General features: G+C 42.4%; 2 protein-coding genes across 5 annotated transcripts in view; one reads left to right on the plus strand and one right to left on the minus strand.

Moving 5' to 3' along the window:
• The window catches only part of si:dkey-178k16.1 (band 4.1-like protein 1), a 33,302-nt gene extending 24,716 nt beyond the window's left edge, over positions 1-8,586 (plus strand). The window contains exons 17-24 of one of the 2 annotated variants that reach the window (XM_058084196.1): positions 86-487; positions 1,258-1,470; positions 2,082-2,141; positions 4,463-4,552; positions 4,661-4,741; positions 4,806-4,919; positions 6,054-6,105; positions 6,206-8,586. In XM_058084196.1, coding sequence (XP_057940179.1) covers positions 86-487; positions 1,258-1,470; positions 2,082-2,141; positions 4,463-4,552; positions 4,661-4,741; positions 4,806-4,919; positions 6,054-6,059 — 966 coding nt within the window. In that variant the 3' untranslated portion in view covers positions 6,060-6,105; positions 6,206-8,586. Of the gene's footprint in view, positions 1-85; positions 488-1,257; positions 1,471-2,081; positions 2,142-4,462; positions 4,553-4,660; positions 4,742-4,805; positions 4,920-6,053 lie in introns of both variants that reach the window. The other variant, XM_058084195.1, reaches the window with a different exon arrangement.
• Positions 8,484-24,321, minus strand: part of cntn3a.1 (contactin 3a, tandem duplicate 1) — a 29,523-nt gene continuing 13,685 nt past the window's right edge. The window contains exons 9-24 of one of the 3 annotated variants that reach the window (XR_009131823.1): positions 22,905-23,044; positions 20,868-20,997; positions 19,328-19,478; positions 16,181-16,308; positions 14,532-14,707; positions 14,320-14,437; positions 13,419-13,577; positions 13,134-13,283; positions 12,756-12,826; positions 12,413-12,647; positions 11,944-12,059; positions 10,942-11,128; positions 10,152-10,264; positions 9,828-9,996; positions 9,371-9,738; positions 8,484-9,247 (exon numbers count right to left, since the gene is read on the minus strand). Coding sequence is in view for 1 of the 3 variants with exons in the window: in XM_058084191.1 (XP_057940174.1) it covers positions 9,647-9,738; positions 9,828-9,996; positions 10,152-10,264; positions 10,942-11,128; positions 11,944-12,059; positions 12,413-12,647; positions 12,756-12,826; positions 13,134-13,283; positions 13,419-13,577; positions 14,320-14,437; positions 14,532-14,707; positions 16,181-16,308; positions 19,328-19,478; positions 20,868-20,997; positions 22,905-23,044 (2,135 nt within the window). In the remaining 2 variants the exon portion in view is untranslated. Of the gene's footprint in view, positions 9,739-9,827; positions 9,997-10,151; positions 10,265-10,941; positions 11,129-11,943; positions 12,060-12,412; positions 12,648-12,755; positions 12,827-13,133; positions 13,284-13,418; positions 13,578-14,319; positions 14,438-14,531; positions 14,708-16,180; positions 16,309-19,327; positions 19,479-20,867; positions 20,998-22,904; positions 23,045-24,321 lie in introns of all 3 variants that reach the window. The other 2 variants (XR_009131822.1, XM_058084191.1) reach the window with 2 other exon arrangements.

The following is a 24,321-nucleotide window of genomic DNA, read 5'->3' on the forward strand; positions in this document are numbered from 1 at the left end:
TGGTTGCCCTCTTCCTGCGAGACAGCGTCATGATACCCCTAACGTGACGGTACATTACATTTTAGCATGCTCCCTATCTATTTAGCGGGAGCCTTGGGAGAGACGGCCAGGTTCGGCTTCGGAGGACGATCAGGATCACGACATCCCGTATCTAAAGGAAAGCCACCTGGGCATTGAGCGCAAAAGTTCCAGCATCACAGTCAGCTCCACGTCCAGCCTGGAGGCCGAGGTTGACTTCACCGTGCTCACAGACCTGTACACGGGCATGGAGGAGTTCTCCCGGGGGATGTCGGAGCTTGGCGAGCGAGACCTGTCGCCTGATGGGGGTCTTCGCTTTGGAATTGACTTCCTTCTGCAGCAAGGACCCTCGGAACTGCCACCACCTCCTTTGGTGGCTCCTTCGTCCAAAGGAGCGAGCAGCAGTCCTCCAGCCAAGCACATCCAGGCTGAAGACGTGCGGACGGAGGCTAAAAGGCCTGACGTGCAGGTACAAGTGTTGAGCATGAAGCAACTTAGATGCCATTTTTGGACTGCCTAAAAATATCAGGAACATTGTCTTTAAAGTATTGATTACGTGGAATGTTCCAGATTCCCATTTATGAAAAAGAGATGGTTTGTTCCATGATCTGGACTATTTAAGTGCATGCTAACAAGCAAACAACTTTTTGAAAATAAATCAGGAAAATGTCAAGCACTTTTCGAAATTTGAAACACTTCTATGCTAGGACTACGTTAAAGAGCCATAGCATTTCAGTATGTGGAATCAAACTATGGAATGGATTGAGTAAGGACCTCAAACAATGCACAACGATGAGCCAATTCAAGAAACAATACAAGCAGTTGATGTTTGCTAAATACAAGGATGAAGAGTCTTGAACCAGTCATGATGTGCTATATATATCACTATATTGACACTTACTATGGTACCCATTATGTATTGGATGGTCATATCACCTCCTACTTCGGTACAAAGCACATTATTAAAAAAAAAAACAGTTAAACTGTATTATGGAAAGCAGGAAGTGAACAAATGTAACAGTTACTGATTGTAAAAGTACCAGATGGAGTAGGATTTAATAAGCTTTGCTTCTTCCTACTCCTTTTGGACATGTGGAACTGTGAACTGATTATGGGATGCACTCAATTGGAATCTGATGCATGTTCAAATGAAATAAAACCATTACCATTACCATTTTTCACACTACTCCATGTCAGTTTGTCTCTATTCTAAAAACTCCTCGTCCTTTCCTGTTCAAGCCCATAGTGCCTAAAAAGCCAAAGAGGTCGGTGCCGGTGTCATCTTCGGTGGACAGGGACACAACGCACAGTCGAGCCAATAGTGCCACACCTGTGAACCGGAAAGCCACTGATGTCATGGCTTCAGCTCCAGTCAAGAAGACTGACGTCCTGATGGAGACACAGCCCAATGGGTCAGAGGTCACGACGACTATAGTGGAGTTCATTGATCAGGTCAGTCCAGTCCAATGACAGAAACCAAAAAATTCTGGCAAAAACCGAGGCTGACACAAGCTGTAGGCGGGGCCTCATTGTCGGCACACTATGATGTCACAAAGAGACAGTATTAGAAAAAACTCCCTGAAACGGTGCATTCTTTCAAGGCTCACAGATCTCATTATGTGAAAGTTTGACATTGTTTAACATGAGAACGCAATATTTTAACAACATTTCTAGGTGAGAAAACTGGAAAAGCACAATAGGCCTCCTTTAGCTTTGCTTCTTCCTACTCCTTTTGGACATGTGGAACTGTGAACTGATTATGGGATGCACTCAATTGGAATCTGATGCATGTTCAAATGAAATAAAACCATTACCATTAAGTTCCAGGACATCCAGTAAACGGAGGAAATCTGGGAGTAATTGAGGAGACCATTAAAATGTCAGTTTTTGACACACGGCTTGCGCCCCCCCGCTAGATTGACCTTGAATTCCTCCTCTGATTTGAGATAAATGTTTTCAATAAAAATGACTGTTGGAATTATGAGTGAATTTAAAATGCAGTAAAACATAGTTTTTATTTATCAAGCAGATTCACAATTATGTTTTTTTTTTTTTTATTGAAGGATCAGTGTATCACAAGCCTGAGCGACATGTCTTACTCTACGAGACAGAGTGTCTCCCCTGTGAGTATGAACTGCATGACCTCTCCAATTGTAACCTCGCTCTCTCGGGTTTAAACTTTCATACTTCATCCAAATTCATTCATTCATAAGTGTATAGCCATATATTCTGCCTGGACAAAGATAGTGATGTACAGAGAGGCATTGCTATATTACAATTGTGATGATTGTCTGATAATTCATACAAAAACAAAATCATATAAGCCTTATTCATTCATTCATTCATTCATTTTCTACCGCTTTTTCCTCACGAGGGTCGCGGGGGTGCTGGAGCCTATCCCAGCTGTCTTCGGGCGAGAGGCAGGGTACACCCTGAACGGGTGTCCAGCCAATCACAGGGCACATATAGACAAACAACCATTCACACTCACATTCATACCTATGGACAATTTGGAGTGGCCAATTAACCTAGCATGTTTTTGGAATGTGGGAGGAAACCGGAGTACCCGGAGAAAACCCACGCATGCACGGGGAGAACATGCAAACTCCACACAGAGATGGCCGAGGGTGGAATTAAACCCTGGTCTCCTAGCTGTGAGGTCTGCGCACTAACCACTAGACCACCGTGCCGCCCATATAAGCCTTATATGATGCACAATATATATATATATATATATATATATATATATATTATTATTATTATTTTTTGATTATTATTTTTTTCATCTTAAGAACATAGCCCGACTCTGTCCATCACTTTCATTCCTTGCCATTGAATCCCTGATCCACGCATTCATCACATCCAGAATCGACTACTGCAACAGTATTCTTTACCGTACAACATCCAAAACCCTCAACAAACTACAATATATTCAGAACTCAGCTGCTCGCCTCCTCACCTCCACCCGCTCCCGTCAACACATTACCCCGGTTAAAAACCTCCACTGGCTTCCTGTCCCCCAACATATCAATTTCAAAGTCTTTCTCATCACCTACAAAGTTCTCCACAATCTGACCCCTCCATACCTCACAGACCTCCTTCATCTACACCAGGGGTCGGCAACCTTTACTATGAAAAGAGCCATTTTACCCCCTTGCCCACTAAAGAAAAATAGCCTGGAGCCGCAAAACATAGTATGTTTAAAACAACATTGGAGGGAATTTGGGGGAATCAAAGTAGTTCAGATAAGAAAAGACGAGTTGGAGTACTCTTGCTAGTATTGGAGATAAACTTACATAAATGTACGTGTGAACTTACTTGATTTGTTTACTCTGCCGCAAACAGGTTCCCATGCAGCAGTTTTTTTAAATTATCTCAAATTTATTTTTTAGAATTGTCAAATAGCTCTGGGAAAGTATTACTTATTTTCCTTCATGTTTACCTGTGTGAGAGAGAACTGAATAGCATCCTGTCTGTTCATCCAATCACCAGTCAGAACTCGGCCAGGATGCATTCATGGTCTCACACAAAGTTGGATTACAAAGACATGCATTTTCCCCACTCGGGTGTTTAAAAATCTTCAAGCATTGCAAAGCGGCTGCACGGCGGGCGAGTGTTTAGTGCGCAGACCTCACAGCGAGGAGACCCGAGTTCAATCCCACCCTCGGCCATCTCTGTGTGGAGTTTGCATGTTCTCCCTGTGCATGCGTGGGTTTTCTCCGGGTACTCCGGTTTCCTCCCACATTCCAAAAACATGCTAGGTTAATTGGCCACTCCAAATTGTCCATAGGTATGAATGTGAGTGTGAATGGTTGTTTGTCTATATGTGCCCTGTGATTGGCTGGCCACCAGTCCAGGGTGTACCCCGCCTCTCGCCCAAAGACAGCTGGGATAGGCTCCAGCACCCCCGCGACCCTTGTGAGGAAAAGCGGTAGAAAATGAATGAATGAATGCAAAGGGAGCCACAACAAAGAGGCTGAAGAGCCACATGCGGCTCTGGAGCCGTGGGTTGCTGACCCCTGATCTACACAATCCCCCGCATCCCCTTTGCTCCTCAGACTCCAACCTCCTGGCACACCCCTGTAAGACCAAGCTCCGAACCTGGGGAGACAGAGCCTTCTCCATCGCTGCCCCCACCCTCTGGAACTCTTTGCCCCATTCACTCCGTGCTTGCCCTGACTATCCTACCTTCAAAAAACAACTCAAAAGCCACCTGTTTAAATACGTTTTTAATGTCTAACTTTTTATACCTGACTGCTGTGCCCCGCCCCAATTTTAGCCTTGTTTTAGCTCTGAATGAATGTATGGATATTGTATGTTAATGCATCGTTTACTTAGTTTTTACGCAACTCTGTTTTTATTTATTTTTCTCTACTGTAAAGCGTCTTTGAGTACTCTGAAAAGCGCTATACAAATAAAATGTATCATTATTATTCCCTGAAAGGTGCATATGGGCAGTCTTGGAAGAGAGGAGTCGGGGTCGCCCATCTTTGTCACTGAAAATGTTACCTCTGCAACCACGCAGGTCACCAAGGTAGAGAATAGAAAGTACCAAACTAAGATGAGTTAACGGGACAAAAGCTGCTTTGTTCCAGCGTGTTGTATTCTATTGTTGACTGGTTAAGACCGTTGTGTGCTGCAGACGGTGAAAGGTGGCTACTCAGAGACCAGAATCGAGAAGAGGATCATCATCACAGGAGATGATGACGTGGATCAGGAACAGGTGAACTGCACACTTCCATGTAAACAACATGACTGCTAAAGCTCTTGTGACCGTGTGCTGGCAGGCTCTGGCCATCGCAATCCAAGAAGCCAGGCAGCAGCATCCAGACATGCAGGTGACCAAGGCAGTCGTTGTCAGGGAAACAGAATCAACCGCTGAGGAGCGACACACATCGGGGGTACTGCCTGACCTCAATGTAACAATGACAAGATGATTTAACCTTCCTCTTGTGTTAGCTTTCTGGTATCATCTCTTATGTTAATGGGTCGGTTTTGACCCATGTATTAAATCAGCTATAAAATACACAATAAGTTACCATCAAATTTGCTTCTCATGTCTTGGTTACCTTCTTAGGCTTCCACATCCATCAAAATATTGGTTTTAATACTTTTGGTGTGGGCATGTAGGCCTTTTTTTGTCACTATACCCCTCGATTTCAATTTCCGAAAATGGTAAAATGAACCTCAAAAGAATCATATTAATAAATTGAAGGTTCTTTTGTTACCTGGCTATTACTGAGGGCTATAGAACATATCTCTTAAATCAATTAGTTTTATTTATTTTCTCATTTTAGTGTTAATCACTAAAGAAACATCTATGGTGTTCGGGTGAATTTTGACCTATATATATTAATGTCAAGAAAAGGTACAAAAAGTGATTGTTTTCATTTCATTGTTATTGTACACTTACGATTTCAGTTGTGGCTCAAAATATAGCTTTATAGTCATATTATTATAACCGGGTCGAAACCAACCCTAACAATAACGTGGTCATAATTTTAACCAGACCATTTCAAAATGTAGTAAAAATTATTTTTTGGGTTTTATTTGGTTGAAATAGAGTTTCCTGACAAAGTCAAAAAGCCTTGATGCAATAAACAAATGTTATGTGATTCTTTTTATGCATTAAAATGTAAAACGGGTCGGTGCCGACCCTAACACAAGAGGAAGGTTAAAGTAGCAGTAAGGAGAATTTGTCTTTTTGCAGCTGTGGAGATGAATTTAATATAATCAGGGTTTTATTCTGCCGATAATCCATGATTGTGAGAGCTACTTTTACCAAAATGGTTAAGTGCTACTCATTTTGGTAACATTGATTTTCATAGCTAATTTCAAGCCTAACAAAGCCAATAAGCTAGTTTTATTAGAACCAAAATGCTCACGTTTTGTATTTCACAATGCATTTATTTGTAGTCTTTCACATCATCACTGAAAACCTGAATGAAAAGCAGCTCTAAGTGGATTTTTAAAGAATTGTTCATGTCAAATTGTTACATATTGTTGCTTTATTGTTCCTTCTTTGTCACCTGTAGTCGTGATTTCCTGAGACGGGAGCGGCCAAGACGTGATTCTTCATCCCAACTGGTACTCACCACAATGGAAACAGAGCTCTCTCTTAAACCTAATGTCTCATATTTTGTTTCTTTCCCTGATTGAAACCATTCGTATGATGCGAACGCTTAAGAAGGGGATGCTGCGAACAAAGAATAATGGACAACTTTCCCCCAAACACTTCCCTTTAGTGTCATATTGAAAAAGGAAGAGGTGCGGTTTTTAATCCAAAAGTGCCAGTGGTAGTGTCATGTTGCAAAAACAAAAAAAAAAGAGGAGATGGTCATGGCCTCCTCCTGTGGATGCTTCCTAATAAGTTATTCATAAAATAACCTTTATTACTACTGAAGTGGATGAACCTGTCCCTCTCACGTTGCACCGCATCTGAGAATAGACGTCAACAGAAAAGAACAACACCGCCCTCTGGCGGTGTGTTCAGGGCACACAAGTCCGAGCTGTAGTAGATTAGTCTGTCAGGATAAGTCCCATCTTAGTGTGTCGTGTTTTGGGTTTGCAGTAAATGTATGTGTGTGAATTCGCAAGGTGATGGATTGTACATTTGAACCCTTTCTGCCTTTTTCTGAGCTGCTAATACACTTCCTGTGCCAAATGGTCACAAAATAGTGCAGCATGTACATAAATGTGTTTGAAATGGGCCCTTTCCTCCTTTGCCAGCGTAAAGAATCCAACCGCATATTTGTGTAGTAAGTAGAATAGGCTCACTGGGCTACTGTAACAGTACGATTTGTAATGTCAATCATGTTTGCATGACAGTCCCTTGCATTAATGTGTAAAGATGGAATTCAACGCAATGGGAATGACAATTCATGGATTGGAATAATTAAAAAGCAAAGCAAGAAACAACAAAGCGCACGTCAATCATAATTGCAATCCAGATCCAAAGTCTATGAGAGCAGATTAAGCTTCCTCACAGCAAATGAAGAGGCCTCACCAAGATAAAAGTAGGAAATATGACTTAGCCAGTGTATGTAATGTAGTTAATCCCCAAATCTGTTGATTGTAGAGGTAACATGCACTTCCCAGCACTATGACTGAACCCGGCCTATATGTCTTTACAAGATGTCTGCCTAAAAAAACACACATTTACTTTTTATTTCATTGTCATAGCGGCTTAACCGTGATGTACAATGTACCACCAGTCACGTGTGCTATTCTTTTAATGTTAACACTGCAGTTGACTGATTTTAGTTTGTATCAACTAGAGATGTTAAGTACTGAAGTGCCCGAGTGTCCAAAACTTGAAAATGTGTCATGATGAACTGTCGAAAAATGCCAAGTTGATGGAGAAATGGGAGGTATTAAATATTTACATGTGTAGTGTAGCTTTTTATGTGGAGCATAGAAGGCGGGACAAAGCCATGCACACCTTGTCGATACTGTAGGTTTGGTGCGAGCCAGGGGTGGGCAAATGTTTTGACTCGCCGGCCGCATTGTTGTAACAAAATTTATGTGTTGCCAGACCATATATTTTACATGTAAAATATCCATCCACCTGGAAGTATTGTATCTGTAAAAGTGTGTGTGTTGTGTCCCTTTTTTTCAGGAGCACTTTGCAAGCACCACATCAAATAACCTAATTGATAAAACAGCCACTTACACCATCAAAAGGTTGGCTCAAGCCATGATGCCAGGTTGGATGTTAAGTTTAAATGAAATACTTTGGAAAGAACGGGCGGGCCGTATCCAAACACTTGGCCGTCCGGATGTGGCCCCCCTGCCGTAGTTTGCCCACCCCTGGTGTAAGCTGTAAGCGAGTTAAAAGGGACCCATTATGCTCATTTTCTGCCCTTTGTATTAATTTGTGGACTCTTCTAGAGCAGCTACACACAATAACCAGTGCAGAGCGCTTTCTAGAAGTTCCAGAACGTGCACCTATTCGGTGCTCCCTGTGAAAACTTTTGATTTATTGACTCAAATTGATTGATGGACACTAGGGGGCGTGAGTAGCCGAACAGGAAGAGAGATTTGCATCACCACACAGCAGTCACTCGTTTTACTTTTAACATGGGACAGATTCAAGTGAGATCATCGTTCGATCTTCCTGTTTGCCATTCCTGGCCAAGGCTGACACGCCACCAGGAGCTGGGAACTATTAGACCTGACTTTGGGTCCAGTTGAACCTTACAACTTGATCCTTAAACAAGGTCCTAAGTCTCTTTCCTGGATTGCTTCTTTCTGTCGCTTTGTGCTGTGTCATTGCTGTACATTGTCCTTGCATTCCTTTGAAATGAATCCAATAGAAATAAAAACAGCAGGTGACATGTGTTTGTCTTGCTACAGCTGGTGTGAGTAGTCACTCGGGCAAGAAGAAGTGTTTACTGCCTGGAGAAAATAGTCAAAAATTGCCTGGGACAAGTTAACATAAAAACAAACTGCAATAGCAAAAAACAATCTAGATGCCAACTTTTTTGCTGTTAATGCTACAAATGTGGCCAAGAACTTCCAAAATACACTAATATTGAGAAATTGTTCAAGACGGGGGTTTAGTCAAGAAAAGTTGAATAAATGAAACTGAGGAGGACAAATGGCATGATGTTTATTAAAAGCTTGTTGACCACCAGAGTGTCCTGCTGGCCATTTCCATTGCAGTGATTAAACCCATGCTTGGTCACTTTTAATTTGCACTCCATTACAAAGGTCATTATGAAAAACGAGGGAAAGGAGTGTTGTTCGAGCCCATATTATCCCAGAATATGCTGTCTGGAACATACAACACAGACGGAAAAATGAAAACTTGGAACCAAATTGAAAGACTTAAGGCTCATTTGGGACCTGAGGATTTCTTAGAAACAACAATGTGGGTCACACCTCTCAGCGTGCCGTCATTATGCACTTGGTGAGGAGGGGGGGGTGGAGGAAGGTAAGACAATGGGTTCTGTTTTCATAGACCGGATGCAGTTCGGCGCAGTGCTGCGCACCCACGCCTCGATCCCGGGTGCGCCGGGATAGACCTCCCCCTGGCGCACCACCACGCCTATCTCGGTGCAGCCCAGTCTACCAGATTACTAGACGAAATGACCTCAGCGCAGGGTGCGCCAGGAATATAGATCCCAATGAATCATCAGTGTTATTCACTTTCATGGACTCACTATCAGCACTTTTGGCCTTTTTGTGTTAATGGACCTCAAACTTTGATTCCGGTCTGTTTCATGGCCTGGGAAGATAAAAGCATAAGGAAGATCCAGGTAAAGTCACAGAGGTCCCAAATTTTAGTCAAAAAGCGATGTTGGTTTCATAAAATATTCCAAAACGGTCTCAGTTGGAGAAATATGCTCACTTAAATAGAAGTTCAGTTGCCTCAGTATTTCCAATAAAAGTGCCTCTTGTTTCCATCCAGGGAAAGTCCACAAGTACCAACTCCAATATATTAGAGCCGGCAAATAACATAACCCAAAAAAATAAATAAATCCTCTTTGCAGCTATAAAAAGGACAGAAGACAGTCAGGGAAAGGAAGCTGGTAAAAGGGAAGATGAGACTTCCTGCCTCTTGTCTTTGACTGGCTGATTCTTCTCTTGATGCGAGTCTGCAGCGTAGGGTTCTTGCATACGTTTGTCATAGCGCCGTCCTGGCCGTCAGCATGAGAGCAACAAGGTTGGCCAGGGGCAGAGAGGAAGACACCGGGGCTGCCCCCATGGTGATGGAGCCTGAAAAGCACACGCGTGTAATCAGATTTCTCAGATGAAAGGATTCCATGTAAAGCAGGAAGTGGTTCCGGTCTCAGGTAGGAACCAACCTGCTATCCTGGGGATTGTAATCTGTTGGCTGCCGATGCCCTCCCCACCTTCACTGAAAGGTTTGATCTGGATGATGTAATCCTGGTGGACAGGCAGAGACAACTCTAAGGAGGTGCTGTTGGTCTCCACAACACTGGGATGGCTGTGTTTGTCCTGGCTGTACATCACCTGCAGAAGAACACGGTGGAAAAGAGGGCGAGGTCAGTTCAGGAAACAGAATAAGCTTCTGGAGACTACGGCGTCACATCATGTGTCTTTCAGGCTGGATTGCGAGCCAGAAGATAAAGTTCAGCTGTCTGTCACTTGCACTGAGATTCAGTTACCTTATAACCTGTAACTTCAGACTCATTCTCCAGAGCGTGAACCTGGTCCCACTGCAGGATGACTTTGGAGTTGGAAGTGTTCCACGTAATTTTAGCAGGGGCCAGACTGGGTGCTGTTGTGTGAGAGTAGGGGTGAGAGGCGGGAGGCAGAGGCGTTAATGAGAGTATAAAAACAACAGGCCAGCCAATCAATAAACATTAAAGTCAAGAAGCAAGTCAGCATGAAGGATATTTCTCATTAACAGGAAGAGTGTCTTTGTTTGAGAGAGGAGAGGAGGAGTGGTCTATCACATAGCAACACCACTGTGATGAGGAATTGTAAACATCAGTGCTACCGTGTCCCGCTGTTCCTAAACATTACTCACTGTTGGATATGTCCTCATGGCAGTATATCTGCCTAAGCAAATATTTTCTAAAATATAAACTGCAAAAAAAACGGCTGTTTTAGCACAAGACCTAAAATAAAATGCTGAGTAGTAATGTAGTCACTTCATGAAAATTGGAAAAAAGGATGATGATTAGTACGGACCAACACTGACAGCAAGATCTTCTTTGAGCAGCATTTGCATGATGGAGTAGACAGACCGTTAAATTAGAAACCAAAAACTAACAAAGTGGAATAGCAAGTAGCACATGCTACATGATTTTTACTCCGATAGTAAAATAATATAAAATGCAGAGAATAGATGGCCATGTCATCAATAGCAACGTTTAACCTTAAAAAAAGGAGCGAATGGTACAAAACACACATCAATGAGCGCTTTAGATGCTGCGTAATATAAGTTCTTACGAGGTTTTTTGGTGGTGACATTGACGATGCTGCTCGGCGGTCCCACTCCGGCACTGTTATAGGCCCGCAGTGACATCCAATAGGTGCTGCTGCTGTCTAGATCCTTGATGAGTACCGATGTCTTATTCCCCACCGTCCGAATCACGCTGGCTGCTTCCTGTTTCTCCTTCACGCTCCAGTGCTGCAACTATTTAAAAACCCCACAAATGTCACTACAGGTGGTCCACAGAGTTACGTACGCACCCTCATAAATGAATGAATTGCTACAAGACAACCACCTGGGACAAAGTCAGCAGTTGTTTTTATGACTCTTTTTATGACGGCTTGATTTCATTCTTGTATTTGATGTTTTTATTACTGCATTCATGTGTACAGATCAGACATGTGTCGGTTCAGATCAGTTATAGCATTCATTCATTCATTTTCTACTGCTTTTTTCTCACGAGGGTTGCGGGGGGTGCTGGAGCATATCCCAGCTGTCTTGGGGCGAGAGGCGGGGTACACCCTGGACTGGTGGGCAGCCAATCACAGGGCACATATAGACTAACAACCATTCCCACTCACATTCATACCTATGGACAATTTGGAGTGGCCAATTAACCTAGCATGTTTTTGGAATGTGGGAGGAAACCGGAGTACCCGGAGAAAACATGCAACATGCAAACTCCACACAGAGCTGGCAGAGGGTGGAATTGAACCCTGGTCCTAGCTGTGAGGTCTGTACAATAACCACTCAACCACCGTGCCGCCCCATTTGACTTATGTCAAGACTTAACCAGATGACCACCTGTATACTGTAGGCACCACATCTCCAACCCACGTGAGTTATTTGCACATTTACAATAGACGCAAAATAAATCACAAATAAGGAAATTTTGTGATTTAAAAAACTTCACATGAGATGCCAATTTCTGAATAAAGAGATGATCCTCCGATAGTTTTCCAATAGTTTTCCGAGTCCTACTGTTTGTACGATTGTAAGTGGGCATGTGTTGGTTTGACCTCATAGCCCAGAATGCGCCTGCGGTTGTTGCTCCAGGCCAGTGGCTTCCAGGTGACCTCCACCTCAGACGCTGATACACTTTTTGCTCTCAGCCTCGCTGGTGCTCTGTTGGGCTCTGAAACATACACAGAGGACAGTCCAGACAGAGATAAAAAGAACATTTTTAGTGGTTAATACGTCACTGTAAATGACATGGGCTTGTTTGAGCTTCATCCTGCCGGCATACGATGCAATGGGTGCGTTCTGCAGCCTCGTTTCCATGGAAAGCTCTTCAGTGTGTTTATGTTTCAATGTTTCATGCATTTACTCATCAACAAACGGTCACAAGAGGCTCGCGGCTGGAGCGCGACCCCACAAGTCAGCTGTGGAAGCCTGACTGATGTATCACTATTGTCCCACACATGAAAGTCTGCTGCACTACTCTGAGGCTATATTGTGTATGTGTGTTGCTGAACTTCTTGCACATACCTTCCTCAGCTGAGAAGATGGTAGCCACAGGACTAAAATGGCCCTCGCCATTGTTGTTGTACACCCCAACTTTGATCTGGTAAGGGGAATAAGGGGGGATGCTCTCATTCTTAAAGACATATCTGGAGGCATCGGGGGATGTGACAGCAGCCTGCATCCAGCCCTGTGTGCCGAGTGGGCGGAAGGCCACCACATAGCCAAAACCGGGGCCACTCTGCAGCTCCTCAGGAACAGGCTAAGGAGAGATGAGGTGACTTATTAACACCTAAAAACACACGATTGCAACGTAAAGAAACAGTGCAGTTCACTCACTCACAATAACAATATGACTGAATGTGTTTACCTCCCAAGTGATGACCAGTTCTGAGCGTCCTCCACCACCACCGCTCACTCTAGCTGGCGTCACCCTTGGAACTGTCATGGAAAGAGGGGGGCTGGCGCTATGACATGGGGGGGACACTGGGCTACCATGAGCACGTTTCATTATTACGTTTTGAAAAATAGTTGTATCTCCAAAAGCGGGGGGTGCTACAAAAACGTTTGGGGACCACTGCTCTAGACAAGTAATGCTCCCCCAAATCAGTATAGCAGTAAATGCACTGAATTATGCCATGTGGGTCCAATGCTGTGCTTGATGACTTTTACATATCTAATGTGCTAAACTATCAAAGCAGCAGATGTTGGCGGTGAGAGGATGTTATGGCTGTGTTCCGGTACATACGCATGTCCTTGGTGCGGGACTTTCTTGAGGCTTCGCTGGGCTCTCCTGTTCCGATGCTGTTGGCTGCCAGTACCCTGAACTCGTACTCCACCCAGGGACTTAAGTCTGTAACAGTGGCTGACAGTTGCTTCCCTCCGAGCAGCTCGGGAACTAAGAGACATGACACCACATTACAATTAAAACCCATCACAACCCTGAATGATCCGCCTCTGAGTCAGTGAGGTTTTTAGGTATTCCATATGTGACTTTTCAAAAGGAGACCCGCGCCAGAGGAACCCGACCTACCGGTGGTAACTGCCTGCCACCCGAGAGAGAAGGGCGACCTGGCCTGGATGGTATAGCTGAGAATGGGGCTGTGGTTTTCCATCCCGGGTCCCCATGTCAAAAATGCAGTGGTCTCTGTCATCTCTGTCACCTGACATTCCTGAGGGGGGCCCGGAGAACCTAAGGGATAATTAGCCTGTTGTTTATAGATGTAGTATTGTGTAATCATATCTATATTCACGGTTTTTAGAATGGGCTTCAAGCACAACCCGAGAGTTTGCAAGCTAGTACCCACACAGTGCAATATATAGATGAAAGTATGTAAACACTATTTTTGGTTCAAATGTACAGATGTGGTTAAACGATGACGTATACTCATCATGAGTACAAGTATTTATTATGACTATTTCAGGGTGACAGTTGGAGCCTTTCTCCAGACCATGACAGCGTGGTGGCACGGCCAAATAATTTGAATTTAACTTAATTACATACGATTGTTTTGATTATCTTGGGTTCTGCAGTTGTTTAGAAATGGCTCCAGAAGACCTTGCCAGTGGGTAAAACGTGAAAATTGTCCTTCTTAGACTTCCCAGTGCTGTCAAACAAATCCCTCTCAGCTGACAAAGAGAAAGCAGCAGCAAATCATAATCACAGACAGGAACTTAATAGCGTTAAAAGATATTCTAGAACCTTCAGCTCCACTCATTATGGTGAATATGTATTTATTTGATTATGTCTACATCATTTTTACACTGTGTGGATAAAAGAAAATTCAAAGTAAGTCCAAAGATTTTATGAATCATTGAAGATGTTTGCTGTATAATCATTCCATCCTGAAAAAAGAACAATAAATCTTATCTATAGATCAAATTAATTAAAAAATGGTTGCGCCGATGATATATTTATGTCAACTTCATCTTACCTCGAACCATCACATCGGTGGCAATGGACACGCTGTCCACCTTGGTCTGAACAGCACATGTATATTTTCCAGTATGCCTCAGCTGAATATTTCTGATCATTATGTCGCCGGCAGAGCGCTGTCAAAGAAGATGATGCAGAAGACATCAATCATAAACATGAATGTGAAGTGCTTTTTGTGTGCGACTTTTACAGACAAAAACAAACACTTACCCCCCCAACTCTTTCAAAATAATCCCCGGTGCTCCCAAAGTGGATGAGCTGCTCGTTGAAGAACCAGGTGAACTTGAGGTCCAGCGTGGGGTCATGATACACTTGGCATGGCAGCACAATACTTTCCCCCACAGTCACGTCCAGATGACCAGCCGGGCTGGTGATCGCAGTCGACTCTGGAAGCAGGAAGTCGTGGGTCAGAAAAATGCTAAATAAGCCATTTTCCTTTAGTCATGATTGATATGTTTTTTGCATGGCTGTACTTTGTGGACAAATATAAATCTTCTTCTCTCAACTCACTTACTTTTTTACATAATGCTCCATTTTTATAACCAGAAACCTTTATGACCAGAACTGCAAATATATTTTCTTCAATCTTGTCCCAGATATTCAGCCAACTCAGAATAAATTACATTTGGCCTGCCAGTGAGCAAATATCGCATCTCTTCGGTGAGTTGAAAAATTAAAGCAGGTTCCTATACATCACTGTACAGCTGCAGTGGTGATGGGAAAAAAACACCTGGGTCCAGTCTATCTGCATTTTCTGCTCCAACATAGTCTTTAGTCTGTCTCATGTGGTTGCCCATTTTAACACCACAAAGGAGATAAATCCAGAGTCCAGTCTGTGATGAATTCTCCATGCATGTTGACAAAAAATAAAAAAATACAAAAAACACAAAAATGAAAAAAAAATTAAAATTAATTAAAAAAATTCTTAAATTATATTAGAAAGGCAGGAAGTGAACTAATGTAACAGTTACTGATTGCTTTGCTTCCTCCTACTCCTTTTGGACATGTGGAACTGTGAACTGATTATGGGATGCACTCAATTGTAATCTGATGCATGTTCAAATGAAATAAAACCATTACCATGTTGCAAGCATCAAATAGACAATGGAGTCAGTGCAGCATGTCGGGGGAGTAAAGATCTATATTCAGCTCTGTCAAAACAAGGCAGGTTATTTATCTCACAGCAGCTAAGGAGAGCTGGCTGGTTGCGGTGGTGCATTCTAGGTGAGTCCAGGGAAAGTTTCAGACCTCGATGCAAAATGAGAGCAACTTTCTGCCCCTGATAGCAGAGCTGCCACACTCATTTCCTTGTTATGACTGCGGGGGAAATCACAAATTGGCTCCCTCATTCGCAACATACAGTATTGCTCTGCACACCATAATCCTCATTCGGCGCAGTTCTGTTTTCGCAACACACAACAGACATTTTGTACAATCTGGATTTTAATAATGCCATCAGAATCTGCATAGAAATTGCTGTAAATTGTGTGGTTACACCTCAGTGTGCTCATTTTCATCAAGTAGTGCCTAAATACTATGTTTTCGGTTTAATTTCTCTTTCTCATTTGAGATCAATGCAGTGTTGACATAAACTCCTGATGGAATCACAAGAATGATTTACGTACACTCTGGAAGCAAGGGATCATGCAATTGGCTAGAATTTAGTAAACAAGCTAAATCAACACCAAGGTATAAGAATGCAATGAGCCTTATGTTTGGTTTCTTGCAGCCTTTGAGCATCAACTAATTGGACTGTATATCAGTCCAATCTCTAAAGGGATTTAGAACTGAGGATCGGCTGAGTGTCATGCATCTCTTACGCACAAAGTGAAAAGAGATGAATGTAAGAGAAATCTTACCTTTCACCAAAAGGCTGCCGGTGCTGCTCGCTACACCAAACTGGTTTCTGGCAACACACGTGTAGAGACCAGCATCCGTTTTTGAAACATTGGAAATACGAAGGCTTCCATTATCCAACACAGTAACTCTGTGGGTGATAAGGAGTATATAGAGTTTATACAGCATTAGGCCCATTGGCAGTGCTGCTTCACCAGTGTTGCTTTAAGAACATTACAGTGAAATCTAGCATGGCAGCATGGCTGTCAATTCACATGCATTCAAATTGCTTGGAATGAGCAAGTCCACTGTCCTAAAGCATTTCAAGTTCAGCCTGCGGTTTATCTCAGCGAATGTTAATTGGCTCCCTGTGCTGCTATGTGACATAAGGAGGACCTCAGCATTAAGTGTTACACTTTGATTACTCTGCAGTGACTTGATAAGAATAATGTACTGGCACTTTACAAGGGAATCTACTCATACTATGTCATTGTATTTTAATGGTTAATATGTAAATGATTGCTTCAGCGGTCAGTCAATACACAAACTGAGGCCAAATTGTTACAACTATAATGATGAAAATGGTAATATTAATGATGATTATAACGATGGTAATAATGATAAAGATTATAACAATAATGCTAATAATGATAATAACAATAATATTACAATGATAATAATAACAGGGGAAAACAAGACAGTGGCATGAATATGATTATATCTTGCAAAAAGAGGTAGGCATTTTCAGCTTTTGCTTCAGCCTACTCCTTTTAGGCTTCTGATCAGATAGCTGAATACAAATGTAAATAATGGAAAGTTATATTTTGATTGATGTAAGAAATACACTGTAATGTTTCATATATTTGCCCAAATAAAAAAAATGTGCTCGCTCACCCAATTTACTACGTCATAATCATAAATTAAAGCAGTTCCATTGTGCATGGCTTCAAAGGCCCACTCTACTCTTAAGAATGAGGACAAATTAAGACCCATTAAAACCCACGGATGCACAGGGAGAACATGCAAACTCCACACAGAGATGGCCAAGAGAAGATTCGAACCCAGGTCTTCCCATCATGTGGCCAACATGCTCAAAATGAATCACTGCATTGCTTTTATGAATGTTTGAGACTGCAGGTTGAAATAAACACAGAAAGACAAGAACATTTTAACATTAACCTCAGAGCTCTCTAGATAAATGCAGGGGCTATCTTGTTACTGTACAGCAAAGGAAACACCCGTTGTTTGCCATTTCTTACTCAACAGATACTGCAGTATTCTTAGCTGGTTTGTACCTCTCTGCTCCACATCCTTGAAAACATTATCCCTGGAAGATTAGAAGGAATTATAGGTATTTTAGTTCAGCCAGTGGGATGGATTACTGCTATGCCACTGTTGTAACAGCATTGGTAGCAGCTCCATTTCTGTGCAGAAGAAACTAAATTCTAACAAGCGAGGACGCAGTGGATAGGTTTGGAAGACATGCTGCTATAGTGCAAAGTCTACATTTGGTATGCAACACTTGAGAGCAGTTCTACTGGATAATATTCATGTAGGCCACATAGTCAGGAGATACCAGTCCAGACAACTGGGATAGGCTCAAGCATACCGGCGACCCTAAGGATGGATGGATCTGCATGCCGTGTCCATCATTTCACAGCACAAGATGCTGATGCTATTGGTCTGCCTCAAATAAAACATCTTACAGCTTTAACGACTGTGTCCTGGGTTGCCATTGGTATTAGAGCACCTTTTCACACATTCTAGCGGGGGGGGGGGGGATATGAGGAAAATCGCGCTCACCCTGTGGTGTGGATATCTGAGTACATAAAAGCTGCTGAGCCATCCTAGCAATTAATCCCATATGAAATGAGAAATGGGAATCGGCACAGGTTGAAGCAGGTGTTCTTTGCCTCCTGCTGGCATTTTCCCGCATATGCCACAATATTTTATATACGCAGTTTGATAAATGAGAGGTTTTTCCAGAACACACCTGCCTATGACAATGTCCCAAAAGAGTAATGGCAATTTCAAATTTTACAGGTCAAGGTACCATATTTCGGCTTTATAATGTGTGTGTGTGTGTGTAAAAAATAAACAGGCAAATAAAAACAAACATGAAGTGAATATTGTTAACTCTTAATGCGGATGTACAATTTGCTACATTAAGTATGCTGGAAAATACACTGACAAAATGTAATTTACCTTAAATTATGTGAAGTCTTTGAACACAACGCCTCATTTCTCATAATAAGATGGTTTAAAGTGGGATTCAAATGTTCTGCTACTATTAAGGAAACTGTTTTATACAAATAGATTTTTAATGGTATCTTTTAGCTCGATTTACATAGTCTAGCATACCCCCGCAAATATGTACAAATAATTATTAATTATATTAATATTAATATTTTTTTATTAAGAATCAAATAGAGTATAAGTGCTTATTTCAGACATAGTAGCTCATGGTGATTAACCATGATTAATTCATGTTGTTTACAAAAAAGTGGTGGATGGCATCTGTAAAGCTATCATCACCACCTGGATTAGCATTCCCACTACCCTCCTGGAAACAAATCCTGTTCATTCACTGAATGGACATCCAATAATGATCCCCTCCTTGGGAGCAATGTCTGATTAACACTTTATCTTTCTTGTCTTTCCCTGCTCACCGAGGTATTGCATTGATCTGCACAACCTGATTTCTAATAAAACAAGGCATCCACCTGGTTCCCTGGATGCCACATCCACTACCGCAGAGGAAGGTATGTTATTCAGCAGCTTGCCATTGATCGGGCCTTTTGGGGATTGCTCCTATTTCGCCTGTGTCTCAGTGTTTGCCTGCACCATCAGCCACCTTGCGTTCAAATAACCCTGCAGACCTAACATGCTGCTAATGAGCTGATGGATCAGCAGTCTAGGAACGGCCAATTACCTCATGTAAACAGTGGAGGAACCTGCTCCTAGCACAACCAGCAGGCCTTAGAACAATTGAGTTAAAGGGAATGCAATCGGGAAAATGGTGGCATGCAGAAAAGGTTATGCAAATCAAAGTGTACTGCGTCTGCTGGAGGTCAGTGCTTTGTCACCATGAATACCAAGCAGGCAAAAGTCAAATTATGTGTTGATGAAATGCGCTGTTGCAAGTTATAGGAGTGAACGCTAGCGAGTACCTGTAGCTCTCTCTTAAGGCTTCCTTTCCTTTCCTCCACGAAATCACACCCCAGGGAGACATTCTGGGCTTGCATTCGATCAGAACATCACCACTCAGTCGGGCAAGAGTCTGGGTCTTCAACAAATTCTGGGAGAAATCTGGAGCAATAGCTAAGAAAAGAAAAAAAAATGGAGACGTTAAAGTATTGTGCAATACACAAACGAAGAAGAATGAGAGACGTGGTTTGAACTACTGTCAGCAAACATGACAGGGCGAGAGCTATGAAGTACATTTGAGTGAAAGCGTATCCAAAAACATACATGTCATTCATCATCATTCATCATGGAAGCTGGCTCCCATTCTTTCTTTGCCATCCACCCATCCATTTTCTTGCACCTCACACCTCCGGCCTCGGGTATCCTGGTGCTCTTATAAGCACCCTCATGTTCGAACATAGTGTTTGTCAAGGAGAAACTGTGGTTAATAAAGGCTAACAGAACATAAGAAATAACACTATACTGATTTAGATTGGGAAGGCCCCTCCTCCTAATTGCAGCCCTCCAAGGCACACTGTCACTGCCAACATGGGTTTTGATGTTTGACATAAAACCATTGAGAGTGCTCTCCAGTACTCCTCTGATGGACCCAAGAAGGCCGGATACACCAAGCACTGTAAACACACCAACGGCATACATACATACATACATACATACAAACATACATACATACATACTTCCTTGCACACAAGACACACATCTATACATGCTCACACAGTCACAATCATTTTAAGAGGATATTTAATTTGAAAGAAAGTGGGTTTCCAATGCCATGCATTTCCTCTAAAAAGGACATTATGCATGAAAAATGAGGGCTGTGAAGCAAAAATGAAAGAATGCAAAATGAGAGGGCGGTTGTGTTGCTGCTCCTCAAGGCCTCAATTACTGAGGTGCTGCTTTGTATGCGCTCATGCTCTTCAGAAAGCTGTAAAATTAAATTATATTTTTTAATTAGATCAGCTAAATGCGTTGAATCACAATCTAGGTTTAAAGGGGAACTCTACTTTTTGGAGAATTTTGCCCATCGTTCACAATTCTTATGTGAAACATGAACGTGTATTTCTTTCCTGTTTGTGTGCATTGTGTGAGAAAACAAGTTAACATAAGCTAGCTAACAATGGACGTAATGGAAAATACAAATTTTTATCTAAAAAAAAAACAGTAAAAAACGGCAACAGTGTTCAATTTAATTAACATACTTGTATTATTGTATATATTATTATTGTAGCGCTAACATGAAAGGCTGTTTTTATCTGGCGGACAAACCGCTCGTCTCAGCATCATTCAATCTCAAATTCCAGATGCTCGTTTGCTGCCAGCCTTTTTTAACTGGGGACTGGAACACACGTCTTATGCTGAAAGACACAGCCATCCCAATGAGTTCTTATATCGCAAGTGTTGTTGCTGTGGAACTGTTGTGCGCTAGACCTGCCCAATGGCCACCATTTTCAGTCTCAAAACATGCTAACTGCGTAATTTATGCAATTGACAACATCTTCTTACCTATGACTCGAAGCTCAGTGTTGGTGAAGACTCTGCCATGCTTGTTCTCTGCCACACACTGGTACATCCCGATGTCAGCCAGATTTAAGCTATTGATGGTCAATGCTCCATTATTCACATGAATTCTGTCCTGTTTTAAACATACACATATAGAAACACAATATAGAAATTACCAACACATGAAAGTATGCAGAAAAAGTCAACGCTATATACAAATAACCTTCATCCTGGTACTATTTTGGAGACTGTCCAACAGATATGTGGTCATTTTTTGGTGACATATTCCAAAAGCTCAATGAGTTGACAGAGACTGAAGAGACACATTGGTATGAAAAAGTTTGGGCACCCCTGATAATGCATTTGACTTCTCATCCATCACTGCGTTGGTCTGCTATATGATACATTTAACTGGAGCTATGGTGTTCTATACCCAGTGCTGTGACAAATCCTTGAGACTCAGTGGTGGTTATATCCCAATATCTGGAGACAAAACTGGGATTTGTCCGCTTCCTATGCAGCATTAGTTAAGATTCTACTCTGACTCTACTCTGATAGCGGCACTATTTCAGGGAGACACCGTTGTACCCAAATTGTAGTGAGAAGACCGCATGTGTGCTGAGACTCTTGATGACTGAAAGTCGACACTTGCACTGACATGAGAGTTGAGAGCGGGTTGGGTCTTGTTTCACCCAGGTGACATTTTGAGAGACAGCCCTCCTTGGAGCCATTTTATTCTCCCAGAATGTGACAGGAAGGTGTAGAAAGATGGAGGAAAATAGGGCTGAGTCTTGAAAGGGGCTCAAAGAAAACCCAAGAGAGGGTGAGATAAAAGAAAAAAGAGCAAGATGAGGACAGATCCATTCTAATGAGGAATAACAAGTTCTCACCGCGGCCCCAACTTCTCTTGTCCTGCTACATCGCTGACCTTTGGTTTTGGAAATTGATTTACTGCTTTTCCTGTCGATGGTGGCCTTTGGAAAATGGTAACTCCCCAGCTCATTAATACAGTCCCATGTACAGGGAAAGTGTTACCTGGCCAGGCGGCCGTGCGGAATTCGTACTGTGCTATTTACAAATCAATCACGAGAGCTTGGTTAGGAATGTCGTGAAGAAGGCCCTTTGAACAGTGTTGTGCAAGTTCATGGCTTAATACACATAGTAATATGAGTAATAGAGCACTTAATTCTTCACAGTGTCTTTGGTAGATGACCAAAATAAATCATAATTGCAGACACTTGCCCTCTCACCTGATGCCAAATTTAGTCCAGAGAAAGTCGTCCATATCAAAGTAGATGTTTTCTTGCCAAGTACAAACAACTCAGAATAATTATTTCATATCAACATGGAGTTATTTGTCTCCTTCAACAATACCAACCACGTGTAGTACAATACAATCACATTTAATACAGACTGGTCCTTACACACTGAAGGAGTTTGAAGTTGTTATTCCGCCTTCATGCAGAGATACAAATATTTTGGCATCCGTGTGGCACTTTTTCTTAATTGTGTTCTAAGTACCCAGCAATGTAGCTCTGAAAACCATGGGGACTGAATTTTGTAAGCAATTGGCACACAACAAAAGTTATACGAAGCTATCTTGCTTAGAATTATTCATTCATTCATTTTCTACCGCTTATCCTCACGAGGGTCGCGGGGGTGCTGGAGCCTATCTCAGCTGTCTTCGGCCGAGAGGCGGGGTACACCCTGAACGGGTGTCCAGCCAATCACAGGGCACATACAGACAAACAACCATCCACACTCACATTCATACCTATGGACAATTTGGAGTGGCCAATTAACCTAGCATGTTTTTGGAATGTGGGAGGAAACCGGAGTACCCGGAGAAAACCCACGCATGCACGGGGAGAACATGCAAACTCCACACAGAGATGGCCGAGGGTGGAATTTAACCTGATCTCCTAGCTGTGAGATCTGTGCGCTAACCACTCGACCGCCATGCAGCCTGCTTAGAATTATTGTCAATATTTTTGCCACATAATTACAGTACAGTGTTTCTCTCCCCAAAAGGCCCCTTACCTCCATTGGGTCCAGAGGCTCACCATTCTTCAGCCAACGGTAGGAGGATTTGGGTTTAGCGCTGGCTTTGCACTCCCACACCAGAGTATCATCAATAGTCTTCTGAGCATCCGGAGGCTTCTCAGTCAAATGAGGTGCAGCTGACACAAAACAGTAAATGAACACTTATAGCATGTTGGTCACATAGTCAGTAGATTGGGAAGACCTGGACCCCCCGGGCCCTGATGAAGATAAGAAATGCACATGGAGAACATGCAAACGGCACACAGAGGTGCCCAAATGGAGAATCAAACCCAGGTCTTCCCAATCACAATCCTGACTGTGTGGCCTACATGCTAACCACTTGACCACTGAGCGGCTCTGGAATTAATCCATCGTTGAAATTAACTTCACAAAAATATAGAAAAAAAATGTATATATCAACAGGTAAAATTAGAGATGTCTTTGTCTCGTCTGTGCATTGCGGAGTTGTGGCGGCGACACCGATATGTAAAGAGCCAGACTAAATGCAGGTGAAAAGTATATTTTAAAAGATTTTTCAAGATTGCTAGCAAAGTGCGGCAGCATTCCACCCAAACATACAACTCACAACGCTCCAACACAGAAGGATGCCACCAGCTGAACTAAGCTTCCTTCTTCCTTCCTTATGAAACATATCCTCCCTCACATGAGATAGAAATCTACGTAGATATGGTTAAGCAATTTAAGCACATCCCCACCAAGTTTCCCCACAGACTATGAGCCATAACTGCAGTGTTGAGTTAATCTGTGTGACAGTTAAGTTTGTTTCCATTTTCATGCATTAGTTCCTGTTTTATGCTTTTATTTTGGTAGTGCTTCCTGTGATTCCTGTTTGGCCTGGGTTGTGTCCGCCTGCTTTATTTTACCTCATCACGCACACATGTTTCTAGTTTCAGTTGGGTCTATTTAGTTCAGGTGTGTGCCCCTTCCTTTGTTGGATCATTGTTGTTTGTTTTACTGTTGCCATTTTCCTACTGCTGCTTGCGGCTGAGTGAGATTATTATTAAAATGATATATTTTTACCTGCATTTGGGTCCCACTCTGTGGATGCAGGGGTGGCAATGTAATGCCGACAAGCCTGAACGTGACAGTGTTGGTGAGGACCAAATCACCTCTCCCTGAACGGGGATATAAATCTGTAAGCTCTGCCCCCAATGCTAGCTGCTGGTACAATGAAGAGCTTGTCAGAAATTAGCTATTGGGAATAAGTTAATTTACTGCCACACATCAACTTTTATTGGATCTACTAAAAGCTACACGATTCATGAGGACAAATTCTACTTTGTCTGGACTTGTCCAAACACTGTACCATTTTCAAACAGTTGCAGTGAATTTTTCATTTTTCTAACAACCTCTAAAATCAGTGGATATATTATTTTATACAACGCCTATAATA

The sequence above is a fragment of the Doryrhamphus excisus genome, chromosome 10 (assembly GCF_030265055.1).
Source record: "Doryrhamphus excisus isolate RoL2022-K1 chromosome 10, RoL_Dexc_1.0, whole genome shotgun sequence".
Taxonomy (NCBI): Eukaryota; Metazoa; Chordata; class Actinopteri; order Syngnathiformes; family Syngnathidae; genus Doryrhamphus; species Doryrhamphus excisus.